We start from the raw sequence: 18,352 nt of genomic DNA, 5'->3' as shown, positions 1-18,352 counted from the left end.
TCTATTCTACCTACCCCCAAGGTAAAGGCCAGAATGACCAAAAGCCAATTTAATAGTAGTGTGCAGAATGTCAGCCGACAAACAACATAAATACAAGTCATGTGTTATCTGTGGTCACGTTTTTCAGGGTTAGTCCAGTAACTCAAGACTTTACATTCTTCTGTCTTTGTTTGTTTATTTTAATTAAACACGTAATGGTTAATAAACAGACATAGTCCAGAGTTAGTAGGTTGATATTATAACATTTATTAAAATAATGCTATGGGTTAATAGAAACAGCAAAGAACCAAAGAATTAAAATGCAAGCTATGTAAAAACCCAACTAAAACCCAAATATGTCTAATGTATTCATCCAGTAGCTAACTAAAAGCCCAAGAAAGACAACACTCCCAATATAATAAAGTACTGCAAAACAATTGGCAATTTTCAGTTATCAAAATTGTGGGTTTTGCATTTTTGTATCCTTTTTTTCTCAATCAGGAAAAAAATTGAATGTTTTATATAACATACATATAAAACAAGATAGAAAAATACATTATAAACTTGTAACAATGGCTGTAAATACATTATCTTACATGTTTCTCATAGGCAATAGGTTGGTTATGATACATACACAGCATGAAAATACTAAGATAATAAAGAATAGACAAATACATGTCATCTGTACTGTTACATACAAGCGACACTCCCATCTACCCACTCTAAAAAAATTACATAATACTGTCAGAAAGAAGTCTTAAAACTACATATTTTAATAAAGAAAAATTCAATAAAGAATTATAATACTGAGAACCAAGGCATTCAGAGATTTCAAAAGTCATGCTTTTTTTTTTTTAAGTTGATCCAAAATTTTGTCAACTATGTTTTCAAAAGTTTGTTCATTCAGAGCAAACATTACTATTACATGTCACACTTCTATTTCATACACTTAACTTTCCCCCATTTGATAAACATCTAAAATGTCCAGGTTTATCATAGTTGAGATGAAATCTGGATCAAATACTGGTATTGTTTTAGCAAATCTCTTTTCAAATGTTTGAGTGTCGCAGGTTTATTCAACCAAACAAACAAATCAAAATGGCACAGCATATATACTGTAAATTAAGTCAAAACAACTGTATGTGTAACAGGAAGACAAAGCTGGTGGCACGATAAACAAAAGCTAGCTGAATACAAAAGGATGAATGTCTATTGCATAGTAAATAAACTGATAATTGTTTCCAGGTGAGACAAGATGTTAGATGAGGTCACCATACAGGTGCTTAAACCATAAGCCCTCTTTCTTAGCTTACTATTGACCTTTGATTTGGAAGCTATGAAGGTTTGCAGGAGGAGAATAAGTTGACAAGAGGGAAAATAAATTATCACCTGATATTTGCCAAGTCTAATACTGAGCCATTAGCAAACTGATACTTGCTCAATATTTTCAGAATTCAACACTTTCAAAAAGCTTCTCAGCTGTTATGCTGGTCTAGCTAGATTAATTTGATGTGGCGCTTGAAGATAATACTGAACTATAGATGAATTTTTAAAAAAATAGTTAATGAGTCTTTCCTGCTCTTCTTTTGAATAAAAAGCAACAAACAATCAATATTAATCAAGCAGGGGCTGATGAGAAATGAATATTTTATATACTATTTGACACCGTGGGAGCTGCTTACAAAATACTGTGACATGCTTAGGTCAGACTTAAAAAAAGTTAAACATGTTCAACTTCATTATCCATCAAACTTTTTTCTGTGGACAAGTATAAGGTCTGATATACTTGTCAATATTTCAAATCAAGACAACTCCACGCCATCCCCTGAACAAAAAGGAGCACTTGCTGCCTTACAAACATTTGTCAGCTAATGCTCTGATTTAGAATGAGTCAGAACCCTTTGGTTGAGCAAGTACATGAAACAAAATGTGTGTTAACTATGGTTTGAGATGGTGAAAATGTTGCAAGACTAATGGGGGCCAGCATTTGATAGAAAAATCATCCAACATTTCACATTATAAGATTTGGCAAAGTTGCATCATGCTAATATGGCAAAAATCAGGTATTTCAAACGGTCAACTCATTTGTCTTCCTTTCCCAGCTTCTTTTCACATACTGGGCGACTAAGTGGCATGCATTAACTTGTTGTCTGAGGGAGGAGCTGATTATACGAGACATTTGACTAAATGACCATGAAGAAAATAAGGCACTTCCTTTTCTTTAGACTTATTCCAATACTTAAAAAATAAAAAAGAAAGACAAAAAGGCTCTTTTGGTCTTTTGTTTCTTGACAACCACCAGAAAAAATCATTTAATGAAATAAAGGGTTGTTTCTTTGTTCTTTTTTTCTTTTTTAATAACACTTGAAAGTATAAAATGCTACATTTCCAAAAATATATTTTTTCTGCACCAGCACCCTTGTATAGTAAAAGTATCTACTTTTTTGTTCATTTTGTTTCAATGGACTACACTTTATCTACAATTTCATTACATGTATACAGCAAATAGGCAAGCATGGCTTTTACATCCTTAATGAAATTTTTCTATACAGGGAGGTTTAAAAAAAATATTTGAACAGTTTGCCCAGTAACGTGACACATAATGCATGTACCTTGTTCTCATGTAATCTTTTAAGAAAGTTTAAATACGGTTAAAGTAATCTTAACTCAGATTTTGCTGTCATAGTGTTGCTGTTTTGTTCTTTGTATTAACATAGTTCTGAAAATTCATTGAAATCTATCTTTCATGGCACACGTTCTTTCAAAACATCCAATTTGGCAGGCAATAGAAAAAAGGCTGCAACTTTTGCCCTTTGAGGGCACTGGTAGTGAGTGACTAAACAGCAAGTCAAATTTTGAATACTTTTTGGACTCCCTTCACCAATGACATCCCTGACCAAAGGTTCATGCATGATGCATCATCACACAGTACATTCAAAGAGAGCTTTGACTTCATTATAGAAGAAAAAGATTCCTAGAAGTCGCTCACAGTAACTGCCTCTGTCATCGGGTAGTTAAGGGACATCTGTCTCCATCACTTAAGTGAGGCCTTCTTACCGTTCGTTTAGGGTGGGACACTAAAGGATGATCAGTGCTGAGGGATGAATTGGACCTTATTGCTTTACTACTATTCAGTGCAGGTTCTAGAACCACTTTCACCCAAACAGGAAAAAAAAGCTGAGTTGGAGGACAACAATTTCTTTGTCTTTTTTGTTAGATGGTAAGACGAACGGACAAGTGCCTCAGCTCGCTGCACTGAAGACAGGCAAGCAAAGGCGATTACCAGTTAACTGATCAGCAGGCAGGCATGGTCAGGTCATCATTGGGTGAAGAGTTCAGAGGTCAGAAGGTCATAGGTTAGTTGCCGGTGGCGGCTGGGTGGTTAGAAACAAAACAAAAACAAAAAATCAAAATAAAAAAAACAAAAAAGAGAAAGAAAAGATAGAGAAGAGATTAGTTTCAGCTAGTGACGGCTTAATGACAACATGAAAACTAATCACAACTAATAAAAAAACAAGCATGTTTAATTCTGACGCACTGATTGACACCATCTACAGAATGCAATAAAATCATGACAGTCTTGTATCATGATTTGAACATGTGAAGGAGAAGCCCACTCCCACAAAACTGGTTAACAGGAAAAAATAGAAATAAAATACAACTAACAACTAATGGTTAGTAGCAGTCGATGAAGGAAACTGGAAAACAAAAACAATGAACAGTTTTTTGAACTTGGTAAAAGAATTTTGAAACAACAGTCAGCGCAAAGAATCAGTATCTGACTGCTATTAAGCATTAGTATTTCCCCAGGTGCAAGCATTAAAGCAACTATTAATGATGGATGTGATTATTAATAACTGTTTGTTAAAAGAAATGAATCTAAGGAATCTGAATTTTCATAAACAATTTGGGTTAACATAAACTATGGGCCAAACAAGGTTTCTTTTGTTCAATAAAATTTTTATTGCTTTTCAATTATTCTATTTACAAACAACACGGAATTTCTTGGCCTCATGATACAAAGCAATACTAAACTGTAGTCTAGCAGTGTAGGCATCATCATGGAAACCAGGTAAAGGCTAAGCCTATTACTTTAGCCAGCATTTTCCTGTTGAAAATACTATTTTACACATAGGATGCTTTTAAAATGCACTTGCATGTAAACACTGTAAAAGTCTTGCCATTTTAAATTCTATACTTCAAAAGCTCTAAGTACATCAAAAAATAGAGAAAGTATCTAATTGATACTAATAAGGCATTTTAAAACTACAGACAGCTTTCTTTATTCATTTTCAAAGCTAATACTCTGCAAATACAATAAAATCTGACATTTCATATACATTCCTGCTTTATATTTTTATATTTTAAAAGAAGCCACCTGTAAATACTATTTTCTTTTGCAAAAAACAAACAAAAAAAACACAAACAAAACCAAAAAAATTACAGTAAAACATAAAAAAGTTCTCAAGTGGAAAGTTATCATTCCCAATGTTCTTGAGCTGTTCCTTCTTTAATCATTCTCTCTCACATTCTCCTTCACCAAACTTGGTCCACTTAACAGTAGTACAATTTTTAAGACTTGTTCAACAGCTTAATCATATCTAATAAATTCTGAGGTTTGATAGAGTTTTTGTACTGTTGCCATTCTGACTAAGGCAGAGGAGATGAAAGTGAGAAAGGTATTCAGTGCAAAGTCAGATTTGTGCCATTTCATAAAATGAAATCCAGTAGGTGTAATGTTCACAGATAGCATATTTTTAATGATCTGTATCATGGGTTGATTTACCTTCACATAATAAAAATGGTTTCTATGGCCTATCATTTAGGATACAGTTTATAAACACTAAAAAATTACTACTGTAACTTAAATGAGACCACATGTTCCCTGAACTTCTTCAAAATTCTGCTAAGTGGGATTTTGTTTAAATTAAAACTGCTGTTGCAAATATAAGCAAAAAAAAAAAAATAAATATTTAATGTGGCACCATCTCACCACTTTACAGGTATACGAAAAAAACACAGAATCTTAAAGCATTTTTGATACTGATTGCAATTTTGATTAAAATGGTATTAAAATTTTATATATAAATTATGTGACAGTTGGTTTTGATAAAAACATTCAGAAAAATTATCAGGATTAACATTTCTTGTGGAGTATATAATCAACGTAAGCTACCTTTTTAAGATACCAGAACACCTGTGATACATCCTCTGCCAAGTCCCTGGCCTTCTACAGTACACACAGGTTTGTCAACTGTGCAACACCATTTACAGTTTATTACAATTAAATCAGTCAGTCTCTCTATTATATGAATCAAATTCAGTTTTGGATTATTTATAGAGCGGGATCTTATTCTTAGTAGAAATTAACTATACTTGTCAACCCTTCACCAATTCTAAATGCTTGGTTATAAGAATAACACATTTACATGTTTGGGGGCTCTTGTTTTAAATGCAGTGCTTATATCTAAAAAACTATGTAAAAAACGAAAAACATACTCAAAGAGCGAATACAGTAGTACTATATAATATGAGAACCAGTTTAAAAGTCTTTTGTAATCTTAGACCCAATGAATGCATACTTATTTTAGTGATATTTAACAACTGTTTAAAATGCTTTCATGTTGAAAAAATTACTATTTCGGTTTGCTGACATTGCTTTTTAAATACCAATGATGGCAAATTAATCAAAATGTGTGTCATGAATTGCACAGAAGGTGCACATGGCAAGTGTTGATCAATTTCTGGTATTTTAATTTTACAGCAAATTTTTAAAACTTGCATTAACCTCCTCTATGTAAAATATTTGTAGTATGCCAAAAGGTATTCTTTCCAAAACCTACCCCTCTTCTAAATCTTCAAAGAGTGTGCACTGAGTCTGCTTTTTAAAATTTGAAATAAAATGAAGTACAGTCTTTAAAAATATCTTTGCGCAACTTATGGTTTGTAATGTAAGTTGCTAAGGGTAATTAAGAACTCTATTCATCAGAAATTATCAGCATAGTTTTAATATAAAAAAATATACAGGTCACAGAACCATGTATGGTCTCCATGAGAAAATAGCTCTGTGTATTCTTTTTTAAAACATACAAATTAACTTTGAAGAGCTATACATATGGACAATTTACCATCAAAGAAGTGGCTGTGTTTCAGTAGAAGGTGAGGTGATTCCAATATTTATTATTTTCAGTTCAATGATTTATAGTTGCAACCATTGCCAAGGCAGCTGAACAGCTGACACGAATTAAAAACAACAAAATTAGTAAATACTACATTGGTCAATTAAAATAAAGTAACCAATAGATTAAAAAAACTCCATGCCCTGTTATAATGATTTGGTCACCAGCTGTTCCAGGGAAATATCTGCCTAAACAAATAAGCTTTTCAACTGTGGCATGAAGGACACCAAATCTGGATTCTGAGAGACCATCAGTAGGAGCAGATTCTAGAGACATGGGCCTTGTATAGAAATGCCCTGCTGCCCATCTTTCAACGAACAACCACCACCTATCAGACTATAACCACTGTGATGGGATATAAGGGGAGAAGCAATTTTTCAGATAACTGTATAGTTTTTATATATCAGCTTCTGCCTTTTATAAAGCATTAAAAGGTAAAGGCACTACAAAAAATATAATAAATAACTTAGAGAGCCCCTTTCTCCGATATTGGTGTCCATGGTGTCCTCCTTATATATGGTAATCTGACACAGATCTTAACGAATCAACAGAATGAGAGAGGTGGAGTGTAGGCTAAATTCTATATTAGGAGTAGACATGCCTGTCACCTGAATTTGGCCTTAAGTATATCAAATCAAGGAAACCTGTGGATATCCTATTTTGCTGAGAATAGGTCCTTAGAATAACAACACTTAGCAATTTCAAAACACTTTGCATCTTCAAAAGCATTGTACAAACATAATTCCCTACCTCATGGGGTGTTGTGGGGATTAATCATCATCCTTATTTTATAGATGGGAAAACATACACAGAAAGGTTAAGTGACTCACACAGGGAGTCAGTGGCAGAGTTGGGATAAGAGGTGGGTGTTCCAGTGCTCAACCTGCACTGCTTCCTAGTCAACAGTCCAATGTCAATAAACCGAAAACATCTCTTTTCTTAATAAGCTTAAGTAATTCATTCAAGGGTCCAAGGGCATACACAGATGGTAAGTTACATTTGATGAACAGGAGAAAAATGAAGATTTATTTTCCATTCATTGGTTAGTTAAGAGAGATGTCCAAATACTGGATGTCATCTCACCAACAGGACTTCAAAAGTTGCTTCTTCTTCAGACAATGTATTTTAGCAGCAAATGACAAATACCAAGAAATCCATTTTGGCAAAAGAACATAAAAGAATATTGCCTTTACTGACTCAAACCCAACAAACTTTTGAAGTATTATCTTCACAGTCCTTATTTTGTTGAATTAAGTTAGATATCTGAGAACATGAATCTTCTTTAGAGTTATACAGTACAGTGGCTCAAATAGTTTATTAGAAAAAAGGAATCTAAATCTTCAGTTTTCTCCAGACAGGGGGCATTTATTTCTTTACTTCCTTCTCATTAAGCACCCATCCATTCATTTTATTTTTGCAACACCAATCTGATATTTCCACACCAATTAAAAGAGCAAGTTTGACGGGAAAACCAATTAATTAATGTAGCACTAAACTCTTATTTCCTGATAAAGCTGAATCTTATATAGTTCTTATAAAGGAAATCAGTTATAGCATTTTAAACATATCACATGATTTATATATTTTAATAGATGGGAAAGCTAAAGAAGTTTACACAATGTCTTTAAAATTGCAAGCGTTTCCAAAGCTCTAAAATAGTCACTATTTAGATTTTTGAGAAAAAAATATTAATGAATGGGTCAAAATATGGTATTTGGTTAACCAGCTGTGGTGTTGCAAATTTCATGTACACTCAAAGCATTTCTTATAAAAAAGAACTGCAGAACTAAACTAACCTCGGTCTGCGGTCACAATCCTTTGGTAAGGATGGACACGCATATCGTGCCTTCGAACTTTAGTAGCCACCGCACCTAGTTAAATTGCAATTACCAAGACAAAGTTAGAAAACATTCAAAGATAAACATTAACAGCAGGTTTAGCAAAATGGATTTAAGTGATCATTTACTACAAAATTCATTTTAAGAAAGCAACAAGTTAAGGCACAGTAGTTTCAAATCTTAACTTTAATATATGAAGTATATCTGTGCAGATTAATATTGCATTTATTTCAAACATCCTGGCCTTAACCTGTTTAATCCACTCATTTTCAATCCCAACATTACAGTATTTCACGAAATCTAATTAGATCCAAGAACATTTAAGCTTTACTAGTCCCATATTCACTGAAGTGCCTTTCTTGCAGCAGCACTACTTTAAATAATGCCATCTTTAATACTGACAATATTTGCTACCCTTAAGACCACTTCCAGTTTCTATCATTAAAAAAAGTTTTAAAGCAATTCTTCATGCCTACAGATGTAGTTTTAAACTTTAAGTCAATAAAGTATGAACTGCAATGAATTAGGTGATTAGTAAAGCACACAGAATAGAACACTTAGCAGTCAGTATACTACTATACACTCATAAATTACAGCTACTCTGTAATAGAGACTAAACCAAATTAATAGCACTATTTTATTTTATATCTATGTGCAAAAAAAGTGCAAGTAAGTCACTGACTGCTAGGCTACTTTTTTTCAAGACTGCTGAAACTAAGCATTTGTTAAATTCAGATCTGATGAGGGTTCAGTTAAGACCGTTCTTGAATTCTTAGCCTTTCGTTGGGAAAGCCATACCTACAGATAAAAGGAAGGGAATTAAAAATTAGTTGCCAACTAAGATTTGACACTGATACCGACTTTCCCATAACAACCACCACCACCCACCATTTGTAATTTTTAAGGGAATTGCTTTAATATTCCTAAATCGTTCACCATACAAATGGGCAAAATATATATATAACATATATATTAGAAGTTAAAACTCAACAACGAACCATTTTAAATATATCAGTTCTGTCAGCAACGCACAAGTTACTTTCAATTTCATTGCTCAAATGATAGAGCACATATTAGAATCAGTAATTCTAGATTGCCCAGGTTACTTTGTATTATAATTGAAGTTCTTTAGTGAAAACTCATTCTCAGTTGTCAGCCAGAAGGGCATTTGCTTAGACAGCCCTACTCTACATTATTTTTTTGTGCTCTAAGCAACACTGACTATGCCGGAAGGATTCTGATACATGCACATTTTTCACATTTTTTTTTTTTTTGGTAGTTATTCTCCCCTTCCCCATTCTTGTTATATAAAAACCTTGCCTGAAATTCATAAAAACTCTCTGTATTGTATCAAATTATTACCATGCAGTGACACATTGCATCATTATTTCTTTACTGCTCAACTACATCAGACAGAGAGATTTGTTACTGGACTTAGCCGGTGGCTACAATGATACCTACCCCAGTGAAACTACCTCAATAGACCCTGTAAGTGCCAGCACAGAGGATTCATAGGTGGAAAAAACAACATGCACAGAGTTGCAGGAGAGATTATTAATAAAATGGAAAAGATTACCAAAAAGGTATAAAGTTACACGGTTACTAATTTATTTATCATCATTTTTTGGCTACTTCAGAGATTACGCAATAGAAATAAGCTATTCTTGACTGCATTCTTTTGACCAATTACATGTTTTTAAAAAAATGACTAGTGCTAAAATTGAAAATAAATGACTAAATACAAAAAAAAGTACATTTTCCTATCTACAATGCCGAAAGGACATGTAAACACACATGCATACACACATACACAGAGCATCTACTAGTATTCACTTCATTGAGCATTGGCTTTTTGTGTTTCTTTCAACAAGATATTGACTTTGAATCTTAGTGTCCAACGTTCATTAGAGACTTTTAGAATTTGTGTAAATCAATAACTTCTGCTGAACAAACTTTAAAAATCAAAGTCTTATAAGTCAACAAAATCATGCAGCACCAAGGTCATATACAATTCAGTAAAAGAACCAGAGAGGAAAGATTATTTAAATTCTGGAGGGAGTAGAGAGAAGAGAAATGGCATTGAAACAGTTTGTTTTGTATTGACTGGTTAACTGCATTATAAACAGCAGATGTATTCTAGCCTTGATCTAGCAAGTCAATGGACTGAAATACCAGATATGATTAGCATTTCAGTCAATTCTATAAAAAGGAGTCAGTAATGTTTCTAATTGCACTGTTCTCCAGTCACATCTTAAAAGAACTAAGTTGATTTACGGAAACTATTATTTTGTTTTCTGCTTAAAGACAGATTCATAGGTTCTTGCCACTGGATTAATTTATCAGATCTAACAACTGAAACTATATTTTTAGTTTTTTCCAAGACTTGTTTGATACCACAAAATATTGTGCAAAATTAAAAATGATCCCCTTTAAATATTATTGTAAATTTATTTACAATTTAGGAAAATACATTCAAGTTTTCCATTGGGGACAGTATAAAATATTTATATTAACTATGTTTTTCAATTTCTATTTGCTTTTATTCTGGTCTAAAAGAGGTTTTCATTTGATAGCACTACAAAAAACAAATGTATTACAAATTGATTGAAATAAACTCAGAATTTTGTTTTAAAAAAATTAAAAATCCTCCAAAATAAATATTGATCTTTTAAAGACATATGAATTTAGCAATCTATATAAAACAAATATAGAGCTGCACTTATTCAATGCACTTTTTCCAGGGCAATTTATGAGTCTTTAAATGAAACAAAATTGGGTCAGAGCTCTCTTTCAAAAACAAAGTTTCAATGAACCACTGACTCACGCTTTTCAAGTCATACAATAGTAAAAGACACAATAAGACATTCTAAGAAAAATGATGTACAATTCAGTTAATCATCTTAGTAGAGAAACTTACCTAATACGCCGCTAGGTTCAATAGGATACTCAAGAATTGATGTCGCTGGTGCCAGTGTATAGGGATACTCATAGGGTGTGTAAATTAAGCCAGCTTCAGGTCCTGGAGGAACTATTGCAGCAGTTGGATGAGGAGTTCCGTTTGGCATGACAGCGGTCTGTATCTGTCTGATCAAAGGCATTATGGTAGGGCCAGCTGGCGTAGGAGTACGCAGGGCAGCTGGGGGTAGAACAGGCGCAGGCCCAGTAATAATCCTTGGAGCCTGGGCTGTCGCTGCAAGAGAAAAGGCAAGGGCTGCTACAGTAAGCAAAGAAATTTAGAAGAAAGTATGGAGATAGCAGTACAAAACGTGAAAAGAATAGGAAAAAAGGGGAAAAAAGTAGGAAAGAAGAAAAATAAAAGGAAATCATTAGTACATGCGCTGATCACACAGTGCCAAAGCACACCATTCAAATGCAAACAGCTTTCCATTTCTCAGTGTGATTAAGTATGAACATGCAAAATAAAGAAAGCCATTATAAAACAGATTTCTAAAACAGGTTATATAGCACAAAAGCTCAATTTAAATCATGTTTCTTTTACCTATGCTTTCAAGACTGCATGAGACTGACATGCATGCAGGAGATACACGGAAAATACTCTTGTAATCATACATGGAATGTAAAATATAGTGCAACTATAGAATCCACAGATAGTCAGTTATGCAGAGTTTTCATACAAAATGGAAAATGGTTTCATAATACTTTTGTTTATATTAAAATTCTATTTCAAAATACATAACCCTCCCCAGGATCATTGGGGTTAAAGGTGACCTAGTAATTGTGGGTGTCCCGTTTTGATTCTTTGTGATGAATGAAATAGGTCCAAAAGGTGATATCCCCCACCCCACTTTCTCAAGAATAAAGTTTTTTTTTCCCCCCTACCTCCATTTTACATTAGAAAATTCATGGGTTTTTGACACTGTTTCCTGGAAGCGTAGGTTAGGGAAAAAAAGTACTTAAAAAAAAAAGTGGAGCTAACACATTTTAATTAAATGCTGTTTAAAATGTTTTAGCACCCAATGTAGACAGGTTCTAACTCTCGTGGGGTCAACCCTCAAGCTTAGATTTTATGGGCTTGTGTAAAAGCATAATTGCAATGGTTTAACTTAAAGAGTGCTTTTAAAATGATTTAGTTAAACCATAGCTGGTTGGAAAACCCAACGTTTTCCTGGAAAAAAATTCACTGGAAAAATGCCCTTTAGAATTCTTTTGACAGAAAATTTTCAGGTTTTCTGTGGAAGTTTTTGAAATAAAATAAAAATTGTATTTCATGTAGTCTTAAATTTTGTTTTGTTTTCTGGAAACTAAACATTTTTGTTTCTGGATTTTCAGGCTTTTGATAAGTCAAAATGAAAAGAAAAATTGAAAATTGTTACATTTCAAAATATTTATTCAAAATTAAAGAATGCTAGAAATTGTTCTGATGAAAAAACTGAAAATTTGAACAAGCTCTAGTTAAACTGCTGCATGGGCATTCTTATTTTGAGAGGTTTCAGAGCGGTAGCCATGTTAGTCTGTATCAGCAAAAACAACGAGGAGTCTTTTCGGCACTTTAGAGATTAACAAATTTATTTGGGCATAAGCTGTCCTCGTTTTTATTCTTATTTTGGTTTACCTTAAGTCAGTGAGAAACAGGTTTAAGCTCAAATGAAATAAGCTACTCAAACCAATATAAGAGTGTCCAAAAAGGGATTGCATCCGTTTAACTAAACTGGTTTAATGGCTGGTTTATTAAAAAATTCAAACCAAAATAATACAAGGTGTGAAATGAATCCAATTTAGGCCTGGTCTACACAATGTATAACTATGTTGGTTGGGAGTGTGATTTTTTGTTTTGTTTTGCCAGCTTATACCAGTAAAAACCTAGGCTGTGCCAAGACTGCCACTTTCAGTGCTAAAACTTTTGTCGTTCAGGGGTGTGAAAAGTTTTAGCACTGAAAAGCGCCAGTAAAGACAGCATTTTATCGCCGGGCGCATGTTATTTATTTATTTATATCTTTAATTTTTTAAATCGCCAGGAGAGCTCTTCTCCGGCGATAAAGCATGTCTACACTGCCCACATCACTACCGTGGCCGTGCTGTAAGGTGGGCAGTGTAGATATACTCCTAGTGTGAACATAGTTATATCATTATAGCTTATTCCCTTCCCAAACGAAAATAATCCATATTGGTATAAGCACTTTCACATCGGTAAAACTGCAACCCCTCTAAGGCTATGTCTACACTACAGAATGAATGTATGCTGGCATAGCCCTCTAGTGCGACAAAATGTACTACAACAGAAACTTTTTCTGCCAGAAGGATCAACGCCTCCCCGAACAATGTTAGCTATGCTGATTGAAACACTCTTACATCAACACAGTTGCATCTACATGGGGTTTTGTCCCCATAGCAGTGTGGGTGAGGGGTGTTTTTTCCCCCACATCTGATAAATAGAGCTATGCTGAAGTAAGTTTTAAGTTTAGACTAGAACTTGGGGAGTCATATTGCTTTACTTATACCTTTATATAGTTAAATCAGTACAACCTTTGTGAGTAGACTAGGCCTTATTTCAGTGCACATGTGTTAAACAACCTTTGTTAAACCTGTGTAAGTTTATGTTTTGAAAAAGCCTACAATCCACAGATATCAAGTGACTGAAACCTGAGTGACAGGGCCAGGTTTTTTAGTCACAATTTTCAAAACTGTGCTTTGTTTTTATTAAGACGAATTTAACTCAAATGCCAGAATAAGCAGTAGGAAGAAAAGCTCTTTTGTTAAAGATTAACTACTCTGCTCCTTTGATTATGGAAAACTTTCATCTCCACAAAATCTGGGTCCTTCAAGACAGGCTTCCAGTAACGGAAGATTTGACATTCCTGACAGATTTTAAGGAAGAGAAAAAAAGCAGGTCCCTCTCCCACCCCAAGCCTTTAAAGATTTTTTTAAAAAAACCAAAAGCAGAAAAAAAAGGCATAAATCCAGTTCTTCTCTCTCTTCAGGTTACCTTTATCAGATGGCATCTGAAGATGTTAAAGTGGCCAAATCTAATTGGTATTACATCTCTCATTGGTTTGTTTTGCACATAACCACCATTCACTATAAACTGTTACAGAAGTGCACGTAGAGGACAATTTTTGCAAATATCAGTATGCCCTTAGTGAAAAGGTTCACATGACTGCTTACATTTGACACCTGTATCAGTGAGAGTAAAGGTCTGCGAAAGATTTTAAAAATTTGAATTTTCATTAACAAGCTTTTACGTTCTAACATGGAGAAAAGAGTTTATACCATAAAGAATAGCAGGCACATGTCGTATGTACTCTGATAACCAAGTGCATGCCATTCAGCTTAAAAGTATAAAACTGTACATACATGCATGCTCAAATCAATCTAATGGAAGAAGAATTGTTACAAAAGGGCTCATTACACCACTGATCTCTGTGAACTTGCATGTGAAATCAGTTGATGAATCACTGGAAAAACATAACATTGGGGAAACATGCAAGCAAGATGACAGGAAGGAATATAATACAGAAAATGTTATTCACATTATCTTGAACTGTTACATTCCCTTAAATCTCTCTAAAAAAGGTGAAAAGGAATCTATCCTCTTTTACATATGGCAAGAAATAAAAAACTAAATTATGAGGAATACCATAGCTTCTATAGTTTATAAAATATAAAAGAGCTGGTCTACACTGAAAAGTCACATCAGTATAGCTCTCTCTCTCTCATGGGTCTGAAAAATCCACCTCCCTGACAGACTTCATTAAGCCTACCTAACCCCTAATGAAGTCAGTGCCTGGATGATGGAAAAATTCTTCTTTGAACCTATCTACCACCTCTCAGGGAGATGGAATATCTGTAGCGATGGGAGAACCCATCCTGTCGCTGTAGTACGTGTCTATACTGAATTGCTACATCTGTGCCACTGTTGCATTTTAAGTGTAGACAGCCTTAAAATCTTGCTTTTAGGGCTTAACTTTGAGCAGAGTTAAAAAATAAAAACTTATTTAAAAATGTTTCAATTCAGACATACTGAAAGAAAAAAAATCAAAATGTCTTGAATTTGCAACAGCGCTAAGTACACTGTCTCAGTCTCTTCAAAAGATATGCAACTGTGCATTTGCCAAAAGGAGAAAGGTTGGGAAACAAAACCTGTGGCGACTGCTCTCCTACCGGCCCCTAGGATTTTGTCATGCTTACGTGATTTGATGTTGGCGTCTCTGTAGGTGCCATTCAAAATTGCAAGTTCCATTAGCTGCATCTTTTTAAGGCTGTCTTCTCCCTCTGCCTGCATATGAAAAGTAGGAAAGAAAGTTAGACTGACATTTTATTTTATCAGCCAAACCTGTGCCTAGGACTTGAGAGAGGGGAAAAAAAGATAGGTTTCAGAGTAACAGCCGTGTTAGTCTGTATTCGCAAAAAGAAAAGGAGTACTTGTGGCACCTTAGAGACTAACCAATTTATTTGAGCATGAGCTTCCGTGCTCACGAAAGCTCATGCTCAAATAAACTGGTTAGTCTCTAAGGTGCCACAAGTACTCCTTTTCTTTTTGGGAAAAAAAGACTTTTCTCCGAGTCTGAATGGATGGAAACATTTATATTACACATAAACCTTATGGGAACATTAGTGTATTATTAACCTCCATGGATCTGAAAGTATTAAAATTGTTTAATTGCTGGATGATCATATAAAAGTGAATTAAAAAAAGTAAAAAATGACAAAAGCAGAGCTAAAGTTAAAATCGCCTTTCACACACAGATTTAAAGATTTTAAATGAAGAGGCACTAATGTCCAAATACTTGTAGAAGATATTTGGTTGGTGGACTAAATGACAGAAAATGCAATTAAAAAATAATTGGGGCTTAGATTAATGTGTTTTATTATGCCAGATATTGAATATTACATAAAAAGATATAGTTTGGGTAGCTATTCTGAACATGAAATCTACAACTGTTGAAAGTCAACATTCACGTCCACAAACAGCTTCTAATTCTGAACTAAGATAGGCCAAATTCAGCCAAATAAAGCTTAAAGGTCAGTTGGTGCAAGTTTCCTGAAATTCAGCAGTGAGTGATGTAAATGCTGATGCAAACTGGTCACAAAACAAAAATAAGTAGTATAACTTGTAATCATTTTGTGTTCCTAATGAATGCCAAACCTGTGCAATTTACAAGCTAGGGATCAGGAAGATGAATGTTCTAGAAAGTGACTAACAAGAGATTGTATAATAATAAAGCAGCCTCACCTCCTCCAAATTAGGCCTCACTCCTGCAAAACATTTAAACACATACTTAACTAAGTATGTGAGTAATTCCACTAAAGTCAATGCGAATTGTTTTGCTGGGTCAAGGCCTTAATCCAAGCACCAAACCAAAACTCCATGACTAACATCAGCCCTGGCGAAAAAGGGCACAATACTTATTGATTTCCAATAAAAATTATACCTGTTTATACTAGATCTGGAATTTCACTCCCACAGAATACCTAATCATCTTAAATTGAGTTCATTTTGTACAGTCACTAAAAATGATGAATAGGTAGGTGTAAATTACATTTTATTGCCACATACACACATTTTCTGATTAAGGTACACTTGTGTTATTCACACCATTTATGTTACTGTTGGAATTTGGCTCAGTCTAGATTCCCCCCCGCCCCCCCATATGTATCCCACTGTCAACAATAATATTGTCAATTCTCATTAATAAGTAAATGAAGGAAAAAGAGAACTGAGTTTCGATACTTGTATAACTCAAAAGCAGTAAGTAAAACTGGTACTGTTTCATGTGTTTTATTCTAAAAAGTTGTATTTTGATATACTGAAGAGGCCTTTAATACATTCAGTCTAGTTTCCAATGTGTTAAAACATTTTATGATCCAGTATCAAACCAATAAAGTTATCACATAATAGCTCCAGCATCCTTCTTTCAGTACCTTGCTGCTGGTCTAAAGGTAATGGAACAGCTGCTCATTTAAGTTAGTTTTTTCACTTGCTATGCAAAAATAGTTCTTTTGTCTAATTTGCAATTTCCCAATATTAATGTCACACACTTTCCATTAGCAGAAATACTGCTATTTTCTTAACTTGCATTCCACTATCCAGATGGCAAAATAACATTTATTGGAGATTAAAAAGACTTGTATACTTGGTTATAATACCACGCCAGGTCACCACTATATAATTTAACAGTGTTACAATTACTACTACACATGATGCTCTCTAAGGGATTTAAAGCTGGATGGAAAATTGGCAATCTAAAGTGCCAGCCTGAACATGTTTTGTCCTCAAGAAAAGTTCACTAAATTTGTGTTTGGGGAATTTTTAAAAAAGTCACCTATAAAAACATATTTTTGTAGATATTTAGGTCAAAATTTTAAAAAAGTGATTCATGACTCTGGGTGCTTTAATACTGGGATGCCCAACTGAGAGTCATTTTAAAGGGGTCTGTTTTTCAGAAAGTACTGCTCATCTACACTCAAAAACAGACCCCTTTAAGGGGACTCAAATTAGGTGTCCAAAAACAGAGGCATCCAAAATTGCCAGTGACTGTTTAAAATCTTGGGAAGAATTCATGGAAAGGAAAGGTACCTTTTCCTATTTCCTTTCTTCTTACCTACCTGCCCCAAATGGACTAGTTAATGAATTAAAATGAACCATTATTACATATTTTTAGTAACTACTGTTCATAACTATGTTACAATATGGCAATAATTCCATTCATATTTTGTGATCAACTTAGAAAGGAAAGGAGCATGTCTATCTACAGGAGTTCCAAAATTTTAGGTACATCTTTCATGCTGATTTAAGGAAAAAATAACTGTAAATATTTTATTCCAAATGCAAAGGAAGAACATATTTAACAAATTATGAAGAGACAAAGTCAAGAGAAAGATAGAATTATGAATATGCAGACAAAGTATACCTATTATACCATGAAGAATGTGTTCTGACATAGTAAACTTTTTTTGGATTTTATTAACAAAATAATTTGATGCAACTGTTAGAGAGTTCAAGACTACATAAACTTTACATTTTCATAACTTTTGAAAATTCACTAATAATCTCATACAAGTACTTTCATCATCCCAACCACAAAATAGGCTATATACACAGTATCCATACATGTAAACATACTATATAAAACTTCTGTTCTTGGTAAAATATTCAGAATAAGCTAAACCTATAAGAGTTATAGGTTCCTTCTGATATACTGTGATTACTGTGTGGTGGCATACATAGATTTTAGACTAGTCTAACACTAATATTTCTGGAAAAGTAAATGCTTTGTCAATTACCTCTAACTGCAAATTGTACCATTAAATGCAGTCCCAGGCTTCACTTCTCATATTAATTGAAATTATACTTTTCAGAATAGTCATTATGCTATCCCTTATCTAGTATGCTATCCC

General features: G+C 33.9%; 1 protein-coding gene across 10 annotated transcripts in view; it reads right to left on the bottom strand.

The window, feature by feature from the left end:
- Positions 1 to 222: 222 nt before the first annotated feature.
- QKI (QKI, KH domain containing RNA binding) overlaps positions 223 to 18,352 on the bottom strand; it is a 312,609-nt gene continuing 294,479 nt past the window's right edge. For 4 of the 10 annotated variants that reach the window (XM_077813319.1, XM_077813312.1, XM_077813313.1 and 1 more), the window contains 4 exons: positions 15,143 to 15,230; positions 10,914 to 11,210; positions 7,955 to 8,029; positions 223 to 3,353 (listed from right to left, as the gene is read on the bottom strand). In XM_077813319.1, coding sequence (XP_077669445.1) covers positions 3,337 to 3,353; positions 7,955 to 8,029; positions 10,914 to 11,210; positions 15,143 to 15,230 — 477 coding nt within the window. In that variant the 3' untranslated portion in view covers positions 223 to 3,336. Of the gene's footprint in view, positions 3,354 to 7,954; positions 8,795 to 9,457; positions 9,483 to 10,913; positions 11,211 to 15,142; positions 15,231 to 18,352 lie in introns of all 10 variants that reach the window. The other 6 variants (XM_077813320.1, XM_077813314.1, XM_077813316.1 and 3 more) reach the window with 3 other exon arrangements.

Source organism: Eretmochelys imbricata, chromosome 3 (genome assembly GCF_965152235.1).
Source record: "Eretmochelys imbricata isolate rEreImb1 chromosome 3, rEreImb1.hap1, whole genome shotgun sequence".
Lineage (NCBI taxonomy): Eukaryota > Metazoa > Chordata > Testudines > Cheloniidae > Eretmochelys > Eretmochelys imbricata.
This window is presented reverse-complemented; position numbering and strand designations above follow the sequence as displayed.